This window comes from Delphinus delphis, chromosome 7 (assembly GCF_949987515.2).
Source record: "Delphinus delphis chromosome 7, mDelDel1.2, whole genome shotgun sequence".
In the NCBI taxonomy this organism is placed as follows: Eukaryota; Metazoa; Chordata; class Mammalia; order Artiodactyla; family Delphinidae; genus Delphinus; species Delphinus delphis.
The window spans coordinates 19435466-19455835 of NC_082689.1; the positions used below are offsets into that span (position 1 = coordinate 19435466).

At 55.9% G+C, this 20370-nt stretch overlaps 2 protein-coding genes across 3 annotated transcripts; one reads left to right on the forward strand and one right to left on the reverse strand.

Moving 5' to 3' along the window:
• The first annotated feature begins 681 nt into the window (after positions 1-681).
• TMBIM1 (transmembrane BAX inhibitor motif containing 1) lies at positions 682-16935 on the forward strand. 2 transcript variants are annotated; one of them, XM_060016126.1, is made up of 13 exons: positions 1897-1995; positions 2142-2231; positions 9333-9565; positions 10769-10869; positions 11666-11730; positions 11944-11997; positions 12409-12459; positions 12988-13027; positions 13276-13313; positions 13491-13578; positions 13894-13989; positions 15044-15097; positions 15488-16935. In XM_060016126.1, the coding sequence occupies exons 3-13, from the start codon at positions 9373-9375 to the stop codon at positions 15632-15634; spliced, it is 927 nt and encodes a 308-aa protein (XP_059872109.1). In that variant the 5' UTR covers positions 1897-1995; positions 2142-2231; positions 9333-9372; the 3' UTR covers positions 15635-16935. The 2 variants fall into 2 exon arrangements, with proteins under 2 accessions (XP_059872110.1, XP_059872109.1); XM_060016127.1 differs by lacking the exons at positions 1897-1995; positions 2142-2231 and adding an exon at positions 682-767.
• Positions 16936-17636: 701 nt separating this feature from the next.
• Positions 17637-20131, reverse strand: LOC138413841 (probable hydrolase PNKD). The gene is made up of 3 exons (XM_060016125.1): positions 20043-20131; positions 19114-19282; positions 17637-18030 (listed from the first exon to the last, which is right to left on the reverse strand). The coding sequence occupies exons 1-3, from the start codon at positions 20107-20109 to the stop codon at positions 17814-17816; spliced, it is 453 nt and encodes a 150-aa protein (XP_059872108.1). The 5' UTR covers positions 20110-20131; the 3' UTR covers positions 17637-17813.
• Between the last annotated feature and the right edge of the window lie 239 nt (positions 20132-20370).

Sequence of the window (20370 nt, forward strand, 5' to 3'; positions counted from 1 at the left end):
CCCAACACAATGTTTTGCACTGATTGTAGTGATCTACATCCCAGGATTTCTGACTCTAAAACACCTGCTTTCCTGGTTGAAGTAACTTCAGGCAGGCAATGTCTTAGTTCCCAGGGGCAGAGGTTCTAAGTTCCATCTATCTCTGCATCTGGACGTTTGAAGTTTAAAACTTGAAAAGTACATTTGGCTTAAAAGCATAGAATTGTCAAGGGTGTTCATCACTGATTTATGTCTCATAATGAGAAAAATGGGAAACAATTTAAATGTCCTTAAAAGTAGGAAACCGATTTAATAAATCAGCAATAGCTGTGTGATAGAATACTTTGTGGCTTTAAAATTATGCTTTTGAAGAATATTTAGTGACAAGAAAAATGTTCATGCAAAAATGTGAAGTAAAAAAAAAGCGACAAGCAAAACATCGTACAAAACAAGTAAAACACGTAGATATATATAGGCAGAGAAGCATCAAAAGCAAGCGCTCGCCGCTGGGAGTCGGGAGGAGTGGGAAGAAGTGATCTTTTCCTGTAGTTTTGAGTTTCCAACTATGATTACGTACTGCCTTAAAATCCGAAGACACTAGTAAGTCCTCAGGGACATGGGAGGAGCGCGAACAGGGCGGGACGCGGGCGGGACCGGGGCGGACCCCAGCGCCGGGCTGGGGCCGGCGCGACGGGGCGGGGCGTTGAACACCAGTCCAGTCCAGGCCTGCGAGGGGGTGACCAACTTGCGACACCGGGAGCCCGCGGACGCACCGTCGGGAGCGGCAGGCAAGCCAGGGGCCCGGGGCCGGCGGGAGTGGGGGGCCGCGGGCCCGCGGGGACTCGGCCAGGGCTGGGGCGGCGCTGGGATGGGGTCCCAAACTTTCTTCGAGTGCGCGGTAGGCCAGAATGGGGCTCTGTCTCCCTCACCTTTGGAGTTTCTCTTTCCCTGTGCGCCCCGGGCGGGCGAGTGGCGCCTGTTTAGCCTTGGGAGCCGAGCCGCGGGTTGTGGGCACGATCGGGCCGGGGTCTGAGGGTGGCCTGTCCCCCGCTTCCTGGCGCGTATCTGTCGCTGGGCGTGTCCACAGTGCCAGCCCCAGGGTGGCCAGCTGTGCGTGGGATAAAGGCTGTCACGGCCTTAAGCTGGTGGGAGGGGGAGGGGAGGCGGCCCAGGGCCTGGCCTGGCCTCGGCTTGGCTCTGCACGCCCTGGTGGCAGCTTTGGTGTAGACAGGTGACCGAGTATTTGAGTGAGCTGGGGACCGGGTGGAAGCCATGAGCAGCCCCCATTCTTGGCGTGGGGAACCTGCCACCTCTGTCACCACGATTTTGCCTCAGTCCACACCCTTCTAGCCACTTGCCCTCAGACTGGGTTCAGAAAGCTACCCGGAAGTACCAATACTATCCTCCTCGTGGCCTCTTTGGGCCGGAGTAAAAACCAAACAGGAAAATGGGAAAGGGGAAAACCGTGGAGACGGGACAGCGGGAGGGGCAGTAGAGGAAGGCTGCTGGGAGGCTCGGCCCTGATCTTGCGGGTTCTGCACCAGCTCTTGTCCACTGGGGGTCACCATCCCTTCTGACCCCACGGTGGCCTCTGTGTGGTATCCAGGGGTTGGGGTTCCCCCTGAGGAACCTGGACATGGGTTGAGGGGGTTAGGCCTGGAAACCAGGGACAGAGGCAGATGTCATGGAAGGTCCCTCGGGTGTCCAGTTCTCTGGGGCTCTGAAATATTCATCTCACTGGTGAGCTTTTGTTTCAAAGCTGGCGCCTTTGGCTTGGCCGGCGGTGGCAGGAGGAGCTAAGCGCTCCCTTGGGGCTGCTTTGTCAGGGGCCAGGGGGCAGCCATACTTCCGCCTCACCTGCCTGCTCTCCCCACCTCTCCAGCCATGAGGACCCAGAGAGCCAGTTTAAAACTTAGAAAGTAGTGGTGGGACCACACAGCGTCAAGTGCCCTGACTTCCTGTCATCTTGTGCCGTGACCTCAGGGTCTCACCTGTAAAAACAGGCACCTCAGAGAGGTAATGACAGGGTACACCTCAGGTGTGGGGAGAAGCTCACTTCATGAGCTGGGGTAATAGCCGACTCAGCTCAGCCTCCTCCCATGGGAATGGCTCAGCTGGAAGAGCGCTTCCATCCCCAAAACTTGTCACCCTGGACCCTTCAGAAAGAGCAGAAGCCCCAGGCAAGGGACACACACTGGAAGGGCCAGAGTGGAAGCTCATACAGCAACCTGGGGAGAAGGTCTCTGCTAACGGTATGGTTAACCCTGATGTGGGCTTTCTGGAGTATTCTGTTGGGAATGCCGTGGAGGGGATGGCCTTGACAGAATCTTCCAACCCTGATTCTGGGGTTCTAGGCCAAAACCTGGGCCTTGTTTTAAAGTAGAAATGATGCCCGGAAGTCCACAGGCCACAGTGCCAGGTACCTAGAGGGTCAGGGAGGAGGATGAGAATGAGTCCTTATTCTCATATGTAATGATTGGTATTTTTTCCTATCACATGAAGGCGATGTTAAGGGATCGCAGCCTCCTGGCTCTGTGCTGGTTGGAGATGTCCCCCAGCCCTTGGCAGTGAGTCCCGTTTTGGAGATTATAGCGGCTGTGGGGACAGGGCAGAGGAAGGCCCCTTGCAGAGGATCCGGCTCTGAGAGTGAGGGGCCCTGCCTGGTACTGAATGTGACTATTCTGAGGGGCTGGGGGTGAGGACAGGTGTTTCAAGATATGAGGACTTAGGACATGAATCATTCTGAGGTCAGTCTGTAAAACAAAGGTGGCCTGGCCAGCGCGCCACAGGATGGTAACGAGGTGTGCCCTGATACAAATGTTCCAGCCTTAAGGAAGTTGGCAGGAACAAAGCCGAACACGTTTGCTCAGGGCAGAACTTCTCAGAGGCTTCCTATGCCATTGCGCCTTGTGAATTTCCAAAAGGGGATATGGCTTGTTTTTCAGACTTATCTGTTTCTGAGCTCATCCATTAACATCTCGTGGGGCGGTGCTCTTTAGGGCAGTCTGGGAAATGCCTGGCTGGATGAGTCTAGCTTTCCACTCTCTGGTTCGGGTAACTAATCCCTCTTCCTTTCCCCGATGTGGGCTGATTTGGGGGGAAAAGGAGGCCAAAGGAGGTCATTTGCCTGGATCCTCACAACTAGTTAGTGACAGAGTTAGAACTCGAACCCAGATCTCTTGCCTTCCTGCCTCGTACTCTTTCTCTTCTGCAGCGTATCGCTGTTTCTCTGCAGGCTCTGTGGTGAGTGAGACCCAGGAGATGCTGGTCCAGAGGGCAGTCTGGGAGGAGAGGGAGTTATGGCCGCCCCCAGGCCCAGGTCATGCCCTGTGCCTCTGCCTCTGTAGCCATCCTCCAGACCACTTTCACATCGGCGGAGATTCTTTAGGAAGCAAGTCATTCCGCCCTGAAGCCTTCTGCTCTGGTCTGTTAGGCTGTTCATTCAAAAGCAGAGACTCTTGGAGTCCGAATGGACTTTGATCTTTTGGTTCAGTGCACTTGCTTTACGGATGAGAAAACTTGAGTCCAGAGATGTGTGGTGGCTAGCCCTGACTCACACAGTGGAGTCAGGACCAGAGCCAGGACAAGAACTCAGCTCCCTGCCTCCTAACCCAGGGCTCTGGCAAAGGTCAGCTTTCTACGAGGGAAAAGGAATTGGTGTCAACGAGAACGGTCTTCACTACGTCAGCTGGCCCCGCGTGTCGGTGTCCGCCTCTTCACACAGGTGACTGGCGGGGGCTTCAGGGGCTTTTGCTCCAGGCAGGTGTAAAGGCAAAGGGCACTCGAAGTCAGACGTCAGATCTGGGTTCAGACCTATCTCTGCTGTTCGCCTGCTGGGGGACCTTGGATCGGGTTTTCTCCGAATTTCAGTTTTCTCATCTTTAGGGTAGGGATAAGGATATGCCCCTCATAGGGCCCTTGCGAGGAGCAGACATCCTTGGTAGCCGGTCGTAAGTACACGGTACTTGCTACTCTAAGTGGTTCTCTTCCTTCCCTGCCCACCGCAGGGAGGGGTTTGTCTCCCTTCTCTGCTGTGGGTTGTTCATTATCTGTCTGACTTTCCCCCTCCTCATCTTGAAGTTCAACTGAAAAAGGTAGGAGAAGATGAAACACAAAGGAGATGGATGGGGCTGTGTTTCTGAAGCTGCATCCAGCCCTGGTTATTGCTGTCTGCTTTCCTTATCTGCACTCCCCAGCTGTTCTGACCACTGGCTTGGCTGGGGTCTCCAAGGTCACCTGCACTGATGACACTGCTTTGCCCCCCTGGAGAAGGGTGATGGGGGGACCCTAGTACTTGGGTCTTCCCATGCCCTCCAGGGTGGCTTCCCCTTCCTTGGAGGCTGGAGCCACCTTCTCAGTTTCCGACTGGAGAGAGGCTACCCTGGTTAGAGCCCGGGGTGGGAGGGAGGTCATGGGTTGGCAGCCTTATCTGTTTCTGAGCAGGAGGGCATGGAGAACTGGGGGGATGGGGACTTGTTCTGGCTCTGCCTCAGCAATGCGGGCGCTGGCATCTGTTACTCTGAGTTCTCAGACAGCGGGCAGGGCTGGGAATGAAAGTTCCAAACCCATGACCAAGAGGGCCTGTCACGGGCTGGGCAGGAACTTTCGTGGCTCTGGGGTTTCCTGGTCTGTCAAATGACCAGATGATTTCTAAAGTTCATTCCAGCTCTGACATTTCAGTTTTTAGATCCTCTCGGCATCATCCTGTTGACCGCAGAGGCCAGGCGGACAGAAGGATAAGTTGATTCTGGGCCCCTTGGTCTGTGTGCGTCAGGCCTGGTGGCGTGCCCAGCCACTCCCGGGTGGATCTTTTTACTCCTCTGCCCTCCTGGCTATGTGCTGGGTTAGGAGGGTGAAGTGTTTGCTTGGAGGGGAGTGAAGAGCTGGGGGAGTTGGGGTAGGTAAAGGAGAAGGGAACTAAGGAGGCTGTCACAAGAGGCCTGGTCACAGCAGGCCAGGGGCTGCGCTGCTGTGCCGGCTGGGTGGGGTTTCCTGAGATGCGCACTCTGAGCTATTCTTTCCATTCTGGCTCCGGGCACCCGTTCCTGGCAGGGAGGAGGGCAGGCTGCCTGGACCAGTCAGCTGCTCCTTTCCGCCCCTCCCTCCGACACACACACATACACAGGCACCCTCTTGCTGTAACCCCAGTAGCTCCAGCTTCCTCTCAGCAGATTCCAGAGCCTTAACCCTTCAGATGCCCCCCAGGGAGCCTGAACCTGGGCCCCAGCTGGCTGGGAGCATGCTGGCCACACTGAGACGGCGCCAGGGGAAGGAGGTGGCTTCCCCAAGGTTGCCTCTGAAATCCTTGACAGCCAACAAGTCCTGTGTTTGAGCCCACCCACTTCCGATGGCTGGGCCTGCGGGTCATGTAGGATAAAGGAGAGGTTCTGGCTCCTTCCTGATGGGACATGAGAATGGGGTCATGAGATGGGGAGCAAGCTTAGATCTAACTTGACAAGGATGGGGTGGAGTCTGAATGCCTTGATAAACTGCATTGGGAGGAAGAATGTTGTAATGATTCGAGCTGCCAGCAATGGAACAGGCTTGCTTCCTGTTGTTGGAGTGTGTATGCCAACAACAGAAGCCGAATGTCTGCTGTATTTTAGGAAAATTCAGGCTTCCGATGGGGAAACTTAAAGGTCCTTTTTGGCCCGTGGAGACTGTGAGCCCCTCCAGTAGCTACCAGCGGAACTCAGATGCCCTGATTCCTGGTTTCTAGTTTCTGGGTATCAATCATACTCACTTTGTATCTTCTCCTGCCTCTTTACCCTCCTTCCCTTTGGACGCCACATTCTCCTGCGGTTCCCACCTTTAGTCATAGTCATGAAAGTAAATACCGACCACTTCTCCCTTTCCCTACTACCTAGTCACGTGCCAGGCCCAAACCTCATCCCTAGCTGAGGCCTTAATGACGTGGAAGTGGCCAGCGCTCCATGTAGGTCAGGCCGTGGCCAGGGAGAAGGCTCAGGAGCTGCCAATGCTGGCAGCCCTGGGCCTGAGGTTCCTGCCCCTCAGCTCGGAGGGGAGTGTGACTGAGCTTAGCTACTCCCCTGACTGGCCTGAACACTCTCTCCATCTCCGGCGCACAGGTCTCTACACCAGAGAGCTGGGATGTAGTCCTGGCCCCGGGCCCCACTTTGTGGCCAGGGACAGGTCACTCTACCTCCTCCTGCACTGTGGCTGGCTCCTGGTAAAGGGAGGGGTCAGCTTGCCTTAGATGAGTGAGTTTCCTTTCAGTGCTGACCTTTAAGAATCTCCATCTCTGACCACTCTCTCTCCTCCTGGTGGTTGCACAGGGTTTGGGGACCATGGGGATGATGGAATGGGCTGAATGGTTCAGCGTCCACTTGCTGTGTGAGCGTTCTTTTGTCAGTAGAGGGTCTGAGATGGGAAGCTTTGAGAAGTGATGTGAAGTTCGGATAGGCAGGGTGTCCAAACGAGGATGAGAGCAGAGACATTAAGAGCCCTGGAGTCGGTCTGGAGCTGACCGACTCCATCACACCCTAGCTAAGTAACCTTGGGCAAGTGACTTAATTCTCCTAAGCCTCTATTTCTTTATTGTAAAAAGGGATAACAACATATCCACCCTGTTGGGCTATCATAAGGATTTAATGAAATAATAACTAAAGATAGGCACTATTTTAAGTGCTCTACATAGATTTTCTCATTTAATTTTTATAACAACTCTGGTATAGTGTTAAACCCACTTTCCAGATGGAGAAACTGATGCATAGTGAGGTAAAGTGGTCAATGCCGGTCTCTGGTGAGCACGGGCTGGTGGCTAAGCCCGCAGAGAACTGGACTGTGAGCTTCTGTGTTCCCTGCGGAGAGGTCTACTCGTGAGTTCCTCTGAAAAGAGAAGCGTCACAGGGAGGGGCGAGGGAGGGCAGAGGGCGTCTTCATGAGTCAGCGGCCCACTGTGCTGGACCGGAACCCCAGAGTCCTGGTGGCCTACCCAAGGCCGGCCTCGAGCTCCCTGATTCACCCTCTGGTTTGGGGAGGGACCTGTTTGCCCGGCTTGGCGGGTGGAGCATCTGGCTGGCGGGGCAAAGGGCAGGCCCCGCGCGGGTAACTGGGTTTGTCAGATAAGTCCCAGTCCGTTAGCGCTGGAAATGAGCTCAGAGATCATCTGGGTCACTCACCTCATTTCACAGAGGTGCGCCCTGAGGAGCCGACAGGACCAGGTCATGGTGACATCACTGTCAAGTGACTCGGCTGGGGCCTCCGACCACAGGGTCTTTCCTGCCAGTGTCTCGCCAGCCGTGTTTAGCCTGTTGTCAGCTGGGCCCACGGCAGTAACGATAGATAACCCTACTCCACAGGTGGCCCACCCGTGCTGCTTCCCGCAGACAGGATGCTGTCCTCCCGGTGGAGTTAAGGGGGGTGTTTGGAAGGGGAGGGGGGGAGGGCGCTGTCGGAAGAAGGAGCCTCTTGCCCCAGGGCAGGAGAGTCCAGTTTCTCTCCCTTCCTTTTTAAAAAAAGTCTATTAAGGGGATGCAGGTATTATAACTGCTCATGAATGTTATCCTACCCTGACAAACCCAAAATATTTTCAAAAACACTTACTATGCCTGTTTCTTAAACTCACACCGCTCAGTGTTGGGTCTCCCCATTCTCCGCTCCCTGTTTCCTCAGGGTGCTCTACCCCACCATGCAGGGCCTTCCGCCATGGCCGTGTCACACCCTCACTGTCGGGAAGGTTTTCTTATTTCTGACCTGACACATTCTTGATGTTCTGGTCCATTCACTCTGGGAAGATGGAGAACAGCTTTCTTCAGAATAACTCATTGACTTGGCCTGTTATTCGAGCCCTCCTCCCCGCCCCTCCCTGCTACCTTCCCCTCTCTGTGTTATCCCAGTCGAGAGAGAAGAGTTAAGACAATCCTTTATCTGCTGCCTGCACTCTGCAGGGAGCCCTCAAAAGAGAGGCCAGCTCTCCCGCCCTTCTGGCAGAGCTATGGGATGTCTGCTGACCTCGATCTGGGCGTGCTTTCTCCCTGCGCGGTCCTGAAGTTCTTCCCTTGGGAGACACTCTAGGGGCCGGTGGTGGCCCTGTGAAGGGGCCCAGATTCTCTCAGGGCTTAGGGCCCTTCCAGGAACCTCCTCCTTAGCTCTTCCCCAGTCTTCATCTCTGCCACCTCAGAGGGGAACACCAGGCCCCAAGGCCATTTGTTTGGCATAAGAGGGCCTAGAGAGCACAGCATAATATAGAGGACGCCTACCCAGGACCTTCAGCCTACCTCGGTTCTGGTTGTGCCATCCACTTGCTAGTTCTGTGATCTTGGGAGTCACTTCACTGTTCTGGGCCTGGATTCCCTTAGTGGAGCTGAGCATCTGGGGCTGTACAACTTTGGGTCCCTTTGGGCTCTGTTTCTGGGGTTCCCTTCTCCTCACTCCTCAGCCCTCCCCTGGCTGTGGGGCTCTCCTCCCGCAGAGAAGGCACTGGCTGGATCTGGCGTGACTCCTCCGCGCTCTCTCCTATCCTGGCCGCCAACCCGGGGGGCAAACAGGCAGGAATCACAGGGACACCAGGCACTTGGCTTTCGAAACGTGTGTCTCCCCCTCCCAGGGGGCTTCGGGGCCCTGCACTCCCTGGCAAGGCCACGAAGAGAGTGGTGGCAGCCACAGGCTGTCGCATGCCTGACGCTCCTTGGCTCTTATTTGAAGGAACCAGAAAGTCCTGTCTCTGGCCTGCTTTTCTGCGCAGCCTCCCAACCCCTAGGGGCCATCCCCGTGCACCCACTTGCTCAGGCCTCTCGGGTGGCCCCTGACTCAGCCTGCCACGGTTGGCCCTCCTCCTCCGGGCCTGGCAGCTCCAGCCCTGGGGCTAGCTTGTTGTCTTCAGCTTTGGGCCTTGGCTCTCCCCCAGCGCTGCCTTTCAGGCCGGGAGCTCCTGCCAGCTGCTGTGGGTGCTGGGCTGACCCCTTCAGTGGGTCCCAGCTGGCCCTGTGACTCACCCGTGGCTTTGCTGGGGCCATTGGGCTTCTTCCCTGGTCACTGGAAGGCCTTCTTAAGTGAGCACAGGGGTGGGGGCGGTGTGGGTCCCAGGCCCGCTGCTCTCACACCACTGATGCCCAGCGATCGCTTCGGGCTCCCGCACCAAATCCCCGTCTCCTGCCTTCCCGTGGCAGGAGGCTACACAGAAAGGGCTGGCGTGAAGGCAGAGGGGCAGGGGCTGAGCTGGTGGGGTGGGTGGTACTGGGGGGATGGGGACGGTGGCCCGTGGGCAGGAAATGATGCGCTGTGATGGGGAGAGGAAGTCTGAGGCTTTCCTCTCCACAGAGGCAGGCTGGATTGGGGCTGAGTGAGCGGGGCCTGGGCACTCATGACTGCTTCTCTCGTCTTTCTTTCAGGTCCCAGCAGCTGGGGTCTCCCCTCAGCCCGTGAGCCACCATGTCCCACCCCAGTGCCCCCCCTCCGTATGAGGACCGCAACCCCCTGTACCCTGACGCTCTGCCCCCGGGGGTCTACGGGCAGCCATCTGTCCTGCCTGGTGGGTACCCTGCCTACCCACAGCCTGGCTACGGTCACCCTGCTGGCTACCCACAGCCTATGCCCCCCATCCACCCAACGCCCATGAACTATGGTGAGTCCCTGAAGGGCAGTGGGGGTGGGTGGGAGGAGGCAATACTCAGCACTGAAGCTACTTCCCTTCCTTCCTTCTCAACTTCCTTTATCCCTTTTTTCATCTTCTCTTTAGCTCTCTCCTTCTGTTTCCCCATCTTTGTTACCTCCCTGCTTTTTCCTTCAGCTCCTAGCCCCCCGGACCACCTGCCAGCCCCTTTATTCAGAAAGGAGACTGGGTCCGTAAGACACACACCAGAACTTACACATCAGATGAGAAAGTGGCTGGTGAAGTAATTAATTCCTTCAGAGCTGCGACCCGAGGAGGCCGCTTCCGCTGCCCAGCGAGGCAGCTGCCACCCCACCTACACTCCCCACTTCCTTAGGAGCTGCCTTTGGAACCCAAAGCACTTTTTTTTTTTTAATATTCTCGGTGCTGACAAATCCTCATCTCTTAAGGTAGCATCTGATTTTCGCCAACATCCAGAAGTCGTTTGGACGCTTGATAAACATCATGGCTGGTAAATTTGGTCAGAAATGAGATGAGATTAGAACGTGGTGAGATTTTCCTGTGTGGCTCACATGCGGATTTTGAAAGCAGCTCCCAAAGAGGCATTCAAAGAATGTGTTGAGCCCCTGCAGCATCTCTGGAATCCTGGAGCACAGCCAGCTGTCATCTGGCCCTACGTGTTCTGGTGTGAATATTGGTACATCAGTCACATTTATGGTCACGCCTCGTCCTGTGCACGCACACCCCTGATATTTCTGTTTTCCCCGAGTCCTAACGTTTGCCTGATGTAGATCAGTCTGCACACTCGGTTCTCCATCCTCCACACACGTGCGCTGTTTCTATCTTCCTTTTCCTCCTTCTACCCCCGAGTCCCCCCTCTGACTCCGCCAGCCCCTCTGCCCCGCGCTTGCCTAGATTCCTCATGAGGTCGTGTCCCCTTGATGGCAGTGACCACAGGTGTTCACACCCCTCAGTAAATACATGCTGACGGAGTGGTCACACCTAAGCCCCCTTTGGCCAGGGGTACGCTGCTCCCTGTGGTACCAGCTCTGGTCACGTGGGAGGTACCTAGAGCACCTGGCTGGGGAGTTCCTGAGTTGTAACACATGTCTTTTGGCTGGAGATACCTGAGACTGTGAGATGGTGCCGTGGAGGCTTGGGGATCGAGGCCACACGTCCCAGGTCCCCAGTTGGTCATATGTGATCTGTCCCCAGGCTCAGGTCAGGGCTATGATGGGGAGGAGAGAGCTGTGAGTGACAACTTCGAATCTGGAGAGTGGGGAGACAGGAAAGTCCGACACGCCTTCATCCAAAAGGTGAGATATGGGTTGGGAGGCCGGTGAACCTGGGCCCCTGGGGCTGGGGGAACGGAGCCGGGGGACACTCGTTTCCACGCACAGGTGCTGCTGCCTTCTGGGTCCTCTCTAGACCTGCACTCTCCTCAAAGGGGACCCCAGTTCCTCTAACCTGTGTTCGCCCACCTTTTGTTCCTCTGTTCCTTGACCTTGTTTTGGGGGGCAGATTCAATCTGGGAAAATCTGGGCAGCTTCTGCTGAAGTGTTCTGCCCCCTGCAAGCTTCCTTCTCCTGTTAGACGGGAGCAACTTGAAGCCAGAACTGATTGCACTAGCTCACAGCCCCTGCCCCCACGTCTCACGTCTGCCCAGCACCTGCTCAGGGTGGACAGATACCTGACCAATGTCAGGCTGAACCGCTGCAGGCGCGGATGCTGAACCTGGGAGTGCGGTGAGGCAGGGGGCAGAGGTAGGGCAGTGAGTGACAGTGCAGGCCAGGTGCTGGGCAGGGAGGGGGAGAGGACAGGGGGCAGTGGGGGGTGGGGGTCAGCCCTGGTGGGGGCGTGTACAGCATCTGAGCCCTTACTGGGGGTGGCCTGTCTGCCAAGCTGCAGCTGGGGCAGGCTCCCAAGTGGAAGAGGAGTAAGAGTAGATCCTTCAGAATGAGGCAGGAGACTCCTCCCTTGCTCTGAAAGAGGGGCCAGGGCTAGGGTGGTAAGGTCTTTGGGGCTCCTTGGTCTCAGGGCCTGGCTGCTTCCTGGGGAGAGTCCAGGAGTGCAGGGTGGTGACCGTGCTCCCCACCACTGCCTGTGTTCCAGGTTTACACCATCATCTCCATCCAGCTGCTCATCACGGTGGCCATCATCGCTATCTTCACCTTTGTGTGAGTCTCTAGGCCTCTCTGCACCGCTGGGAAGTAGCTCTGGGGTCCTGGGCTCTGGGTCACCTGCTGGGAGTGTGGCTTGGGGTGGGCCCTCAACTCAGAGGGACTGGAAGAGGAGCTGGGATGTGGGCGATTAGAGAAGAGGGGGCAGGGCCTCGGCAGGGAGGCAGACAAGCGTGGTGTGACTCCTCTCTTGTCCCCCCTGCTCCACAGGAAGCCCGTCAGCGAGTTCGTGAGGGCAAACCTGGCCGTCTACTACGCATCCTAGTGAGTCTGTGCTGCTCCCTGCACGGGGGCCAGGAGAGGAGGGGTGGCAGCTGACCAGCTTTTCGGGGCAGGGATCAGATCCTTTTGGAGAGGGGCCCTCCCAGCTGTGCTGGGAAGTGGGGTGTGTGCCACTGAGTGTAAGCGTCACGGAACTCCTGAGAGCCGGGGGTGGGGGACTGGTGTCGACGTGCGTCCTGCAGGACCACCCCCGTGTTCTGGCAGCCTCCTCCCTGGCCAAAGCCCCCGTTACAGATGTCCTCAGTGCCCCTGGCTGGGTAGCTTCCCCTCACACTTCTAGATAGCTCTCTGGACCTCCAGCCTGCTGGTGTGGTGAGTGCCGCCAGGCTGGGCCGGGAGGGGGCCAAGGGGCAGAGGGGGTCTGGAGACTACTTCCCTGTCTCTTCTCCCCAGTGCTGTGTTCCTGGCCACGTACCTGACCCTTGCCTGCTGCGAGGGACCCAGGTGAGTCCCAGAGACTTAGACAGTGGGAAGGGATGGGGGTGTGGGGCTGTTTTGCACAGAAAGGGGATTCCTTAGAGCAGCTAAGTGGAGACGTACCGGCAGTGATGATGATGATGGTGGTGGCTATCGTTCGGCTGTGTGCAGAGTGCCTGCCGTGTGTGGGATCTATTTAGCTATCTAGCTGTTATTCTTACAGCTACCCTGCAAGATGTGTAGCACTTAAACTATTTAACAAATAGGAAGAACCCAAGGCTCAGAGAGGCCGAGGAACTTTCTCACAGTCACACAGGTAGTCAGAGAGCTGCAAACAAATCCAGGTCTTTGTGGCTCCACAGCCCAGGTCTGTCCTATTGTCCCTCTTGTCCCTGCACAGACACCTGAGCAGGTATCAAGGGCCATGCCAGCCTCGCCTCCCCCAAGTCCAGGCCTAATTCTCCAGGCACATAAGCCAAGAGTCTCCTTCTGCTAATGGAGCCTCTGAGGCCTGGCCGGCCCCACACCACTTAACTATGGTTTCTTTCCCTTCAGACGCCGTTTCCCATGGAACCTTATCCTGCTGACCCTCTTTGTGAGTCTAGAAAGGTCCAGGGTGTGGAGATGGTGAGGGAGGGCTGGTCCCAGGGAAGGGATGGCAGGCCGTGGTGGAAGATGTCCCTAGCTCTCTCCCCGACCTTACCCTGACCCCTGCCCTTGGTCTCTCCGGGCTTTCCTACTCAGTCACATGTATCGCCAGCTCTGGCAAACCCTCCTGGCCGTGCCCCCAGGGCTCCGGCTCTCTTTTTAAGTGTCTCACTCTGGTCTCTGTCCTTCCCTCAGACTCTTGCCATGGGCTACATGACCGGCACCATTTCCAGGTACGTTCAAGGACAGTTACTACACGGTGGTGTGTTTTATAGGGGAGCGTGGGGCATCTCTGGGCTGGCAGCCACCTGTATGGGTGGATTCTGGGCACGATGCTTCCAGAAGTAGTAGTTTTGGAGTCATTCGTGTGTGGCATATGCCTCTGGCCTCTCTCAACTCCTTCCCTGCAGTGTGTATGACACCAAAGCCGTCATCATTGCAATGATCATCACTGCTGTGGTGTCCATTTCAGTCACCATCTTCTGCTTCCAGACCAAGGTGAGGGCACCGGAGGGCCCTTCCCTGGCCACCCCATCCCCCTGTTTTATACAGACCTGGCCTTCCGTGCTTGGCACGTGAGCAGGCCTGGAAGGGCCCACACCCCTATGCCAGGCATTTCTCCCAGAGACCTTAATCCCCTTCCCTTCACAACTACATCCACAAAACTGCTTCCTATGTCCGTCCTTAGAATGTCACGGTCACTCCCATGGCCCCCAGGAGGCAGCACTGGGACTCCCTGGAGGAAGAGGGAGGGCCTGGCTGGCTGGGCCAGGTGGCCCGTCTGACACGTGCCTCCCCCTCTCTTCCTGGCAGGTGGACTTCACCTCGTGCACAGGCCTCTTCTGTGTCCTGGGGATTGTGATGATGGTGACTGGCATTGTCAGTGCCATCGTGCTGTCCTTCCAATATGTGAGTGTCCCAGGAGAGCCGGAGTCACTGAACCCAGTGCCCAGGGCAGACTTTCTGTATATGGTGGTGTAGCAGGCCCCATAGGCCTCTGGCTTCTAGAACCTCTCGACTGGCTATAGCAAAGGCACCCACGCTGAAGCGTCATCCTCTGGATTGGGGTATCTTTGGAAATGGCAGGTCCTGGGAGCCGTAGCACCTGAGGCCCTGGACAGCATCATGGGATTCCTCTGGGAAGCAGTGGTTAGATCTGTCTGACAGCTGAGACCAGGTTCTCAGAGGCAGGTTGCCAGAGGAGCCCAGAGGACCGAGAAGATGGGCTTGGGTGGAAGAGAGACCTTAGCGATCACTGTATCTAACTCCTCTTTTATTCCAGTCAGCGGGAGGGGCAGCCTGTGAGGCCCCTAGGCTGAGGGGAGCTTCCTGGCGGGGAGGGGAGAACAGTGCTGAAAGGGGAAGCACATGAATGGGAGGGCCGCCTGCCCACTTGACCATGGCTGGCCCTGCCCTTCTGTGGACAGGCCCCTGGAGGGCTGTTGAGCAGGGCTGCCCTGGGGGTGCTCCCTGACCCCGCTGTTTATCAGGGTGGCTGGGGGGCTTCTCTCCCAGCCCTCTCCTTTAGTCTGTCCCTCCCAGGCTGGGCTGCAGGAACACGGTCTATTGAAGGCTGACCATGACTAGGGTGAAGGTGATGGGGCTCTTCAAGCGGTGCATGCCTGGGTCTGCCCCTCCCAGAGCTAGAACTCAACCATTTTCTTTCTTCCAGAGCGTAGTGGACACCTCTGTACCTTGACTAACTTTGGAGACTGGCTAGGCTAAAGGATGCTGTGATTGGTTTTATATGGGCATTGGATGATGGCCTCTGTTTTCTCTACCATATATGTTACTATTCTTAACTTCTCCCAGGATCTGGAAGGTAGAAGTAGTCCTTTCACGTAGCTAGCTTCCTGGATCTTCGCACTTGGCCAGACATCCGGGGGGGAAGATGGTCCTGAGGGCCTGCCTCAGTCCAAGCTATGCTAAGGTTTCTAATGCCATCCCTGTCCTTTCTCCCCAGGTTTACTGGCTGCACATGCTCTATGCTGCTTTGGGGGCCATTTGCTTCACTTTGGTGAGTAAGACCCCACCCCCTCTAGGAAGGGGAGCTGAGGGGACAGAGGGGAGGAACTGTGAGGATGGTGAATGTAGGCTGCTTGGGAGGCAGGGAGTGGGGCCACAGCCGCCCTTCCCTTTCCCTACTGTCCAGAGGTTCCACTGATTTTCTGGGCATTCCCGTCATCTCTTGTTCACACCGCCTGCTATGAGAACTGTCAGTGGGCCGTATTATGGAGATGGTGTGTCTGTCCCCTTCTGGACAGTGAACTGCTTTAATGGCAGAGACCACGTGTTCTGCTGTTCGTTAATGTGTTCCCTAAGCATATCTAATGGCCCAGAGGCTCCCAGGACAGATCTGCTGACCACTGAGCCCCTGGGTCCTCATGTGTGGCTTCCTGTCCTGCAGTTCCTGGCTTACGACACACAGCTGGTCCTGGGGAACCGGAGGTACACCATCAGCCCGGAGGACTACATCACCGGCGCCCTGCAGATCTACACAGACATTGTCTACATCTTCACCTTTGTGCTGCAGCTCCTGGGGAATCGCGATTAAGGAGCACCTCCCGTTCCGCCCTCCCCTTGGACTTTTCTTTCCCTAGAGGGCTGGGCCCTGTGACCTGGGTCTGGGCCTAGACCCCTTTCCTTCCCCTCAAGTAATGTGCCCATTTTCCTTTCTGTCCGGGGATGGGTAGCCTCTCTGGCTGTGGATGTATAGGTACTTGGTGGGGTTGGAGGAACTAGGGACTAACTCACTCTTGCCCTTAGTGGACTTGGCAGGAACTGGGCCAAAGATGTGCATTCTCCCTCCGCCCACTATGGGGCACCAAATCCTTAACAGTTGGGGTTGGAGTGGGGAGGGATGAAAAGAGCCTGTTTGATAGCTAAAATGGAATATGAGAGGTAGGAGGGACTTTCTGGTGATGGGGTTTCCTCTCCCACTTCTGCCTCGGGCTTCTGGACTTGATAGCTGGAGCTGTTTCCTCTCTCAGCCCCCAGCAAAGCCAGAGAGCTTTGCCCCCGCCTCCTGGACTCATAGGCATTATCCTGTACTTCTTCGGCAACCTTGGCGCCTTCTGACTCAGGAAGGTAGAGGGGGTTTGTGCCCGTGGGTCTCCCCTGCTTCATTCAGCCTCTTCTTTCGACAGCACATATATACTGATCTTCTGGGTTTCGGGTGGGGAGGAGGAGAGCGAGCAAAGCCAAGCGCAGAGGCCAGTACAGAGCAGCATCTATCCGGGGCTTCCTCATGGCTTGTGGTGGTAGTGCAGACCCCTCTGCGGCCACCTGGTCCCCATTCTCCAAAGCTGCCTGGGGCCTCCCTGGTGCTTCTGAGATCTCTAGTCAGAGGGACCTCTTGCTTCCTGTGCTCAGGCTGCTCACAGCAGAAGGTGAGGGACAAAGGTCAGGAGATGGGATGGTGCGTATGATCACCACTTCCTGGCCGTGTGGTCAGGAAGTAACCAGGGTGAAGAGAGACGGGGGTGTAGGCAGGGGAAGTGCCTTGGGGTCCCCCACCCTGAGAGATACGGAAGCTTATTGTGGTACCCATGGTTCTCCCCTTCTGCTAACTCGGGGAGGGCCCCAAGAGGAAGGAGACGCCCTTCTTAGTTTGTTAACTCACGCTTGGGGGATTTAAGACTTGGGCCCCGTCTCTCCAGCCAGCTACTGCTTTCTTCATGACACCAAGTGCCTCAAGCTGGAATGGGGAAGGGGGACAAGGGTCACTCTATGGGCTGGGGTGGAGACCCAGTCAGCCCAAGGGTATAATTAGGGCTCCTCTATTAAGTATTTGGTCCTAAATATATCCCCAAAAAGGACATAACCAGAAATGTAATAAAGTTTAATGTTTAGAAGATAAAACCCTGTTTGGCTCTGGTTTTCTTCACTTTAAGGTGTCGTCAGCTCTGGGAGAACTTGTCTGGCTCTGCCCATTGCATCCGCATCCTAGCTTTGCGTTCTGGCTTGTATCGTTTACCTTTTCTACGATAACCAAGTCTACTTTGTCCCAGCGCTTCCTGGCGATGGATGGCTCAACCCTCAACCCCAGGTCTGGCAGGGGCCGCTCAGAGCCATTGCACATGACCTGCACCACGGACCCTTTACAAAAGTGCATGAGAGCCATGAATTCTCTTCCCCTCAAAACTGTATGTGTACACACGATTTCACATATGGGGCGTGGGGGTGGGGATGGACCACAACGTTCAGGTTTAGAACTCCTGCCTTAGAAATCACTAGTTCAATCCCTCTTAACGAACAAGGAAACTGAGGCCCAGAGAGGTTGAGTCATTTGGACTCAGCCAAGAGGATTAAGTGCTTTTTTAACCTCCACACCCTGAACGCCTTCTTTGATTCTCCTTATTATTTGTTTAGGCTGAATGGAACCCCACCCTCCTGGCCAGCAGCTCTGAGGGCTTGGTCCCCAGGGCCTGAGCCTAGGCTTGTACTTAAGTCTCTGTGGTTTCCCCAACCATTCAGCCTGGAACACTGAGGCTTCTGTGAGAGGGAGCACACATGAGTAACCAACCCCACACTCTGCCCCTCCCATCCCAAGGGACTCACAAACCCAGTCCTGGTTCCTTTCCACTCAAACTCTCAGTAACTTTATTTGCCTTTGGCTGGTTTCTTGGGAGGGATGGGGCTGGCAGCAGCCTGGGCTTCATGCGCCCTCTGGTGGGCCTCAGAGGCAAAAACCAGAAAGGACTTGACAGTCTGGAGGCCACAATCAATACAGTCTAGGGGAGGGTGGCAGTGTTCCTCACCACTGCACCCGGGGACCCATCTTCAGGAGTCGGGGCATGATGGGAGGAGGCCCTGAACCTCTGGCTCTCATACTCGCCCGTGTTGGATGCCCGCATGTTCTGCCGAGCCTTCATCTGCTTCAAACGGTCCTTGTCCACTTCCCGCTTGGTGAGGATGAAGAGGAGGATACCACAGGGGAAGCCGATGGCCCTAGGGGTGGGGAGATGTGCACGGGGTTTGGGGAGGGGCCAAGCCTGAGCCAGAGGAGCTGGGGAGAATCTCATTCCAGCCTCACCAATTGCACAAACACTGCAATACCACTCGCATCTACTCAGCCTCTGTGCTGGCTGCTGGAGGGTCCCACTCGAATCAGATCCTGTCGCTGCCCTGCTCAAAACCCCGTAATAGCTCTCTTATCACTTCCTGGCCAAGTTCAAACTCCTAGGCACGGCACAAAAGGGCCAGTGTGGTTGGGTCTCTGCCCACCTCGTCATTCCTTTCCCCTTTAGCCTGACACTCCTCAGCATGAGCCCTGCCATCTCCTGCTGTAGCAACTGTGCAAGACTTTCCAGACAGCCCATCCTCTTTCCCTCTCCAAGTCCTGGCAAAGATTCCCTCTGCCTAAACCACCCCATACCCCCTCCCAGACTCCCCTTCTTAATCTGAGTAACTGCTACGTGGGAGGCACTTCAGTGTGGGGAAAGGTCATGGAGTCACAAGACCTGGTGAGAATCCAGCTCTGAGCCTCAGTTCCCTCCTCTGTAAAATGGGGATGTCCTGTTTATCTCAGAAAGCCTAAAACATTACGCGATAAAGTACTGGCACACCTTAGGTGCTGGAAAAAATGTTAATTTTCCCCCCTTTTTTCTTTTAATATTGATCAATAATACGTATTAAGATCAGAGTCAGATTCAAATAACAATGCACTGAACACCTTGTAGGTGCTACTACTATACAACTAATATAATCTCGCGTGATCTCAATTAAATCTCTATTAAAATCTCAATTGGGTCTTGCCCCAAGCTCCCAAAAGAGAGGATGAGGCCAGGGACCCAAATATGAATCAGATTAGCTCAGCTCACTCCACAGAAAACCCACTATCTCTCCAATTTCACATACTTTCCCAACTCCCTCCCCTGCCCCAGTCCTCTGAGATTCCAGTCCTCACACCCAGCAATCCGGTCTCCGCAACCTTGGATTCAGCTCACCACCTGAAACTTGGAGAAGTTTCTGGGTTCCACCCTCCCCTGATGCCACTCCCCACTGGTGGGCAAAGGGTTAGTTAAAACTCACCAGGCTAGTCCCACAGCTTTCATTGGGTTCTTGCCCCTCTTTCTGGGAATGTATTCCAGTTCAGGGGATAGGGGCTCAGGCTCCTCCTTGCACTCTGGGGAGCTGTGGCTTTGCAGTGCCCGGGTCCTGTTCTGGGAAGCCTTGTTAGCTGTGGCTCCTGAGAGAATCCCTGTGGATGGAGGCAAGGAAGGTAGGTAAGAGAAGGTGAGAAGAAAGCCCGGGGAAGGAATGGCTGAGATCTGAGGAAGGGGAGTGACTGCAGTTTGGAGTAACAAGTACCAGGGAAAGTCCAGAGGGAAATGGGAAAATCGCCATCGAGGTGGCACCTTTGAAAGCCACTTCCACGTCACTGCGGGCTCATCACCCTGGTGCCAGGAGAGCGAGCTTCGCTGTTCTTCATCTCATCAGACGACAGGATGTGAAGGACTGCAGTGGGGCTCACATTGAGACGTATGAAGGAAATCCGAGAAATGGCTTTCAAACTGCAGAATGTTAGCACTGGAAGGGAGCTTAAAGGTAGTCTACTCTATCCCCTCATTTTATAGAAGAGGAAACTGAAGCCCCAAGAGACGAACTGCTTCGCCCAAGGTCAAACTGCTAATTATCCGGGGCTAGAACCCAAGCCTCCAGAAGCCCAGGGCTCTTTCCTCTGCACTGCGGTGAGTGTGAAACACCTGGAGCACGGGAGTCTAAAAGGCTTCCTTGGGGCTCCCTTTCGCTGCAAGACCCCAGAGGTGTCGTGTAACGGGAAGGCTAAGGGATGGACTGGGTGACCTCTAGAGAGCATCTTTTAGCTCCCAGACTCTTTAAGATCCTGCAGAGGGGTGCGGGCAGCAATCGACAGCCCTGACCTCCTGCTATCGCCGAGCGGGATGTGAGTAAAAGGGTGCCCCCTGCAGTCCGGCCCTCCCCGGGGTCCCTCTCCTTACCCCGGAGGACGCGGGCATTTCTCGCCCCCCGGCCCTTCAGCGCCGTAGCAGCTACCACCGCCGCCATGTTCACAACCCACCCCCCTTCACCGCGCTCCCCGCCGGGAATTGTAGTTTGCGTAAGGGGCCTCCCCCGCTCTTCCCGTCCAGCCTACAGAGCAGAAACTACATCTCCCAGAAGCCCGCGGAACAGACCCGGGAGAACTACTATTCCCAGGAGATACCCCGGAGGCGCGCACGCTCGCTTGTTGCCCTCCTGTTGGGGGCGGAGTCAGGTCGGGCGGAGTTGGGTTCTCCTCTCCACGCCCCGGCTCCGTCTCCCAACTCT

What these genes read in the sequence shown, in the direction of transcription:
- TMBIM1 (XM_060016127.1), top strand. Translation starts at nt 9,373, where the DNA reads ATGTCCCACCCCAGTGCCCCCCCTCCGTATGAGGACCGCAACCCCCTG. An exon ending in TTATCCTGCTGACCCTCTTT is followed by an intron (nt 13,028 to 13,275) that starts GTGAGTCTAGAA and finishes TCCTTCCCTCAG; the next exon opens with ACTCTTGCCATGGGCTACAT. An exon ending in ATGACCGGCACCATTTCCAG is followed by an intron (nt 13,314 to 13,490) that starts GTACGTTCAAGG and finishes CCTTCCCTGCAG; the next exon opens with TGTGTATGACACCAAAGCCG.
- LOC138413841 (XM_060016125.1), bottom strand. Translation starts at nt 20,109, where the DNA reads ATGGCGGCGGTGGTAGCTGCTACGGCGCTGAAGGGCCGGGGGGCGAGA. An exon ending in AAATGCCCGCGTCCTCCGGG is followed by an intron (nt 19,283 to 20,042) that starts GTAAGGAGAGGG and finishes CTCCATCCACAG; the next exon opens with GGATTCTCTCAGGAGCCACA. An exon ending in AAAGCTGTGGGACTAGCCTG is followed by an intron (nt 18,031 to 19,113) that starts GTGAGTTTTAAC and finishes CCCCACCCCTAG; the next exon opens with GGCCATCGGCTTCCCCTGTG.